General features: G+C 27.6%; 1 protein-coding gene across 1 annotated transcript; it reads left to right on the forward strand.

Annotated features, from left to right (window-relative positions):
* The first annotated feature begins 3,683 nt into the window (after positions 1-3,683).
* Positions 3,684-5,645, forward strand: LOC129321804 (S-adenosyl-L-methionine:benzoic acid/salicylic acid carboxyl methyltransferase 1-like). Its single transcript, XM_054967712.1, has 4 exons — positions 3,684-3,758; positions 3,904-4,308; positions 4,924-5,178; positions 5,298-5,645. The coding sequence occupies exons 1-4, from the start codon at positions 3,684-3,686 to the stop codon at positions 5,643-5,645; spliced, it is 1,083 nt and encodes a 360-aa protein (XP_054823687.1).
* The last annotated feature ends 439 nt before the right edge of the window (positions 5,646-6,084 follow it).

A 6,084-nucleotide genomic window follows, 5' to 3' on the forward strand; every position in this document is an offset into this window, starting at 1 on the left:
CAGTAAGGAATTTTGGTTAAGGGTCGTAATCCAGATTAAATTTGAAAAACTTTATAATTGAGCTTGAAAATTTATAAAATTTCCTTTATTTCTACCCAAATAAGCTTGAACCCAAATGGGTTTAGATCAAATTTTTTTATTATCAATAAAATAAAATTAATATTCACCTTAACTTTTACTTAATACCCATGAATCTTCTTCTAAGCTCTCAATTCACATATATTAAACTCCTAAATGAAGTGTTAATGTTCTAATAACGATTTGTTTTTAATATTTTTTGAAAATATTAATGAAAAATAAATATGAGAGATTAATTTATATGCTTTTACTTTTACCTTTTCAATGCTTGATCTCACTTTAATAATGACAGCAAAAGGTGGTTATTGTGTTATGTTACTTGAAAATCTTAATTTTTTGCTATAAAAATTGAAATTAACTTAAATTAAATAAAATAATATCTAATAATTCAAGTCAATCCAAAAGCCCAAGGCATTAGAGTAAGGCTAGGCTATAAAGGTTTTTATATATTTGGATATTTTAAACTCGATTCGAATAAGTTTAATTTGATTACCAACGCTAATTTTAGTCATTAATACATGTCTAAATTTATTCACACTTTAAGGACTTAGGAGTAGAGAAATATTTTCACATTTTATGAGACTTTGAAGTAATTAACAAGTCTATGTGAGACTCATGGGTGATGTTGCGTAGCACTTTTATGGTGGGACGAATTGAAGCTTGAATATTCATGATGGGCATCAAAGTCATGCAAGAGAGCAATTTTGGGGAGGCAATACAGCCAAGTGCGTATGGGAGGGTAAACATCGTATTTTGTCCTGACTGGCATAAGTAAACAAAATAACATCTAAAAATAAATAAAAAAGAGATAATAAAAAAATGGAAATTAGAAAAATATTTTATGAACGCAATTGCCATATGAAAATAGGAAAATATTTTATAACAAGAAAATAAATAAATAAAAATTTAAAAGCTATTTGATCTAAAGATAATAAAAAATGATACAAATATAATCAAGTCAGATCATTATCTAACATTAATAATAATAATAATAATAATAATAATAATAATAATATATGAGCTATAAATATTTAAATATCTCAAATAATATATCAATCAAAACATACTATAATCAAATATTTAATATTATGATTTGAAGATTCTAAAAAATAATAATAATCAGAATATAATATATAAGATAACAAATAATATATAAAACTCTAAATAGTAATAACCAAATAGTATACAAAAATAATGATATAGATTAAAGAGATCATATTATGATTGAGATTCTAGAAAAATTCTAAGTATAGGGGTCTGTATAAAAAAAAAAAAAACTAAAAGTAGAGCAGAGGAAGCAGTTAGAAACTAGGGAAAAATTAAGTGATATAGATTAAAGAGATCAAATTATGGGTGAGAAGAATGATGGAAAAACACAATTTTCTCATACTTGATTAAAGAGAAAAAAAATTAAGAAAAAAAAAATGAAACACAAAGAGATACACAAGGGGCAAGGGCTGAGTCGAGTCAGGCTTCACCCCAAATCCAGTGTTTGGCCCAATGTGCTTATTTGGGCATTTGGCCTGAATTTGACCCTCCCTTACTCAAAAATTATTTGTAAAATATGAAAATAATTTTATTAACCAACAAAGAATATGATCATAATTATTTACAATAGATTTTTTTTTTTCATTTGTAATCGAACTCATTAAAAATCTTCACTCTCTTCCCTTCCATTATAGTCAAACCAAACAAAAGGTTAGCGTTGTCATCGATCCTAGTTTAACACAAAACTTTGCCTCTATTTGGTTGGCACAATGGATGGTAATTGAATGGAATGCTCATTATTATTGACAATTTGTATAGTTTGGTATTCTCCGTTTTTATTTGTAGAAAAAAAAATCATATATTTTAAAAAAATTGATTAATTATATTAATTGTGTCTAAAAATAAAAGAATTGAACTGTAATACCCTTTATTAATTGTCTTTTATGACTATGGATGATAAAATTATAAGAGGTAATTTAAAAAGTTTGTAATAAATATTTATTAAAAAATATGATTTTGTTCATATAAAAAAAAGTTAAAAGTGATAGTTTTTCTTATAAATGAAAACAGAGGGAGTATTAAGTAGGTTGGGATGATATATGCATTTTTTAATTTTAATTAAATACAAATATATGTTAAAAAACTAAATATGATTATATTAATAAAAAAACTAAAATATTAATCTAAATAAGAAAAAATAACGCCCACTTTCTGTTGGGTTTGAAGAAGATTGTATTAATAAATAAACAAAAGTCCATAGAGACCAAACAAAAAAAGGGCCAAGCCCAACAACAAAAAGTCCACAAAGACCATAAGAAACAAAAAGGCTGAGCCCAAAAAAACAAAAGTCCACAAATCTAAATAAATTTTAAGGTTAACGATCATTTTTATCTTTAAACTATATATGAAAGTAGAGTCAGTAATTTAGGCTAAATTTGGTAAGTTAATCCAAACTTGCTTGAAAAAATTAGGGCCAAGCCCAATAAATTTTTTTTAATGTTATGGCCAATTTGAATCGGTCTGAAAAAATTCAAACCAAGTCTGATCGGATTCTGGTTTAAGCTGAATACCCAAATAATTTTTTTAAAAATATAATAAATATTAATTAATTTTTTAAGTTTTATATCATTTTATACTAAAATATCATATATCTAAGTGCATTATTATAGTTATTTTTAAAAAAATTAAAAAATTTATATTTTCATATTTTTATTATTTTTAATCAATAAAATGTTTCAAAATAACATTTAAAATATATTATTTCACAATTACTCAGCCCACATTAAGTTTTCTTCTTTATCATCCTGCCATTTTTTCACAATTAGTCGGCTCACATTATATTATTTTTTCATGTTTTTTTAATTATAAAATATTTAAGTTGAAGTGCAAAATAGCCCTTAACCTGATAAGAATATTAAAAAAATAGTAGAATTCATTGATGACCAACAAACATTAAGTATTTTAATGTTAAGATGATAATAGAGGAAATCATTAAACTTGAAAAATAGAATTGACCTATTGTTAAGTTTAAGAGCATCTATAACTTTTCGTATAGAATTTAAGGATTAAAATGACCATTAATCTTCAATTTTAAATAACAAAATACCTATATTTATTCACCATCTTTTGTTGTGATCTAATTGTTATCGATTTTTTTCTTTTGGGCTTAATTGTATTCTCTCCATACTTTATATGTACAGTGTCATTAGTAAACCGATAAGAATACCATTAATTACACATTAATGAAGAAATGAGAATGTTCAATGTTGTTAATGAATGGATAAGAATATCATAATGAAGAGATGACAATGTGTTTAAGAACAGATAAAAAATGTTTTTAATGAATGGATTAGAATAAATATCGTTACTGAACAGATAAGAACATAATTACCATATTACTAAATTACTAAATAAATAAAAATGTCGTTAATGAAGAAATAAATCTGTTACTTAATGTGCAAACCCCGTAACTTAATTATTTTATATAAGGAATGGTGTAACGAATTCCAATTCTTAATTAGGAAGGATTATCTATTTATACGGACGATTGGCTATAAAGTTCACTCTTTTTTATCCCTATTATTGAGACACATAATTGTAGAAGTAAAAACATGAGAATGGACGTGGCTCAAGTGTTGCATATGAAAGGAGGCACCACAGAAACAAGCTACTCAAACAATTCTTTATTCCAGGTATATATTTCAAACTTTATTAATTAATTAATCATTTTCTAGCATTGTAATTGCATGCATTATATTATATTGCATCCATTATAAAATATAATACTACATACGTCTTCTAATAAAATAATATGCACAATATAATCCATGGTGACAGCAAAAGGTGATTTCTTCAACAAAGCCCATAAGAGAGGATGCTATAGCTTGCTTCTATAGAGAAGCAAACCCTCGAAGCCTAGCAATTGCAGATTTGGGCTGTTCATCTGGACCAAACACTTTCTCTGTCTCCTTTGATTTGATTGAAACTGTGGAGAAGCTTTGTAGAGACCGAAACCAAGAATCTCCAGAATACATGATCTTCTTGAATGACCTACCAAGTAATGACTTTAACACAATCTTCAAGTCTTTTGAAAGCTTTGAACAAAAGGTAAGTAAGGAAGTGGTTGGTGGGAGTGGTCCATGCTACATCACTGGTGTTCCTGGTTCCTTTTATGGAAGGATTCTCCCAACTAAATCTTTGCATTTTGTTCATTGCTCCTACAGTCTTCATTGGATGTCTCAGGTACATAAATAAGTAATTTTCTTTCTTTTAAATTGTATTGAGTAATTAAATGCATGGTTTTTAGAATAAGACTAGACTGGCCAGTTCAATTAGGAATCATCTTATGGTTCGGTCTGTTAAACCATCATAATCAGAAGAAAAATAAATAAGTCAAAATCGATGAAAAACTTATCAAAATTGGTTTTTCATTTTTTTAAAAAAATCAAAAGCCTAAAACTATGCTATTTTTTTTTCTGGTGCTGTGGTTGATTTTTCGTTAGTGTTTTGTGAGAGAGAGAGAGATGATCTATTGGTGATTTTAGTTGATAATGAAACTTTGTGTTGATTTGTTAGGCAATTAATGTGGTATATTTGAGAATTTTGGTGATTTGCAATGAAAAATAATTTCATTATAGTGTTGGTACAACTGACTATAAAAATGACATGTATAATAATAAGGATATGGATAAATATTATTTACATTTTATTGTTTTAACTCAAGCCAATCAAACCATGAATCAATGAACCATGCACCCTAACTAGTTTAATGCTCAATCTACTTCTGACAATATTGATCAAATATTAATATTTATAAATTATATTTAATTAACTGCTGAGTGCGATTATTAAATGTAGGTTCCTCGGGGTGTAGAAAACAACAAGGGCAATATTTACATGACAAGCAAAAGCCCTTTAAATGTGTGCACTGCTTACTACCATCAATTTCAAAGTGATTTCTCAATGTTTCTCAAGTGCCGTGCTCACGAACTTGTTGAAGGGGGTCGTATGGTACTCACACTCTTGGGAAGAGGCAATCATGATTCATCAATGAATAAATATTGCCACATCTGGGACATTGTAGCTGAAGCACTTAATGTCATGGTCTTGGAGGTATATTAACTACACAAATTTCTTTGAAATGCGTACTAAAAGGGGAAAAAAGATGAAGATTCATGCATTCTTCATGATAGAGGAATTTAATTAATTGTTTTGATGTGCAATTAACGCAGGGGATAATAAAGGAAGATCAAATGGATTCATTCAATGTTCCATTTTACAGTCCATCCTCATCTGAATTGAAACTAGAGGTTGTAAAAGAAGGTTCCTTCACAATTAATTATTTAGAGGAATTTGAAACAAGTTGGGAAGTTGCTTATGATGAGAAGCGTAATGGTAGTAAAGATTATCAACTAACACAATTCATGAGAGCTGTGGTAGAACCTTTGCTTGTTAGCCACTTTAGAGAAGCTATAACAGACCATCTCTTTTGGTATTGCCAACAAATACTAGCTTGTCATATGTCTAAGGGAAACCTTGTGCATCTCAGTCTCTCCATATCTTTAACCAGAACAAGTTGAAGAAGCATGCTGATATATGTTTTTATAATTTATGGTGAATAAATCATCTATTTGTCTTATCTAATCCTTTTGAGATCATGTACCCTTTTATTTTACAATAATTAATAACAATGTTTAACTAGGATATCAGATCTTAGAAATGTTTAATTCAATGTTTGAGATGTTATAAAATGCATTAAATTAGAGGTTGATTAAATTGGGACAAGTAAATGATCCAAAAAATACACCACCATAGAAAAGCCCCATATTTGACGCTTATTTTTCACAATAATTGACGATTTTTAACCATCAAGTAAGGATGCGACATATATTAAAAAAAACTTCACTTGATGATTAAAAACCGTCAAGTATTTAGGTAATACTTGACGATTATTTATAAAAAACCATCAAGTATATGAATATAACTTTACTTTCCCCTTAATAAATGGGCTAGTTTTGG

Source organism: Prosopis cineraria, unplaced genomic scaffold (genome assembly GCF_029017545.1).
Source record: "Prosopis cineraria cultivar Desert tree isolate PC_DT_omini unplaced genomic scaffold, ASM2901754v1 PC10, whole genome shotgun sequence".
In the NCBI taxonomy this organism is placed as follows: domain Eukaryota; kingdom Viridiplantae; phylum Streptophyta; class Magnoliopsida; order Fabales; family Fabaceae; genus Prosopis; species Prosopis cineraria.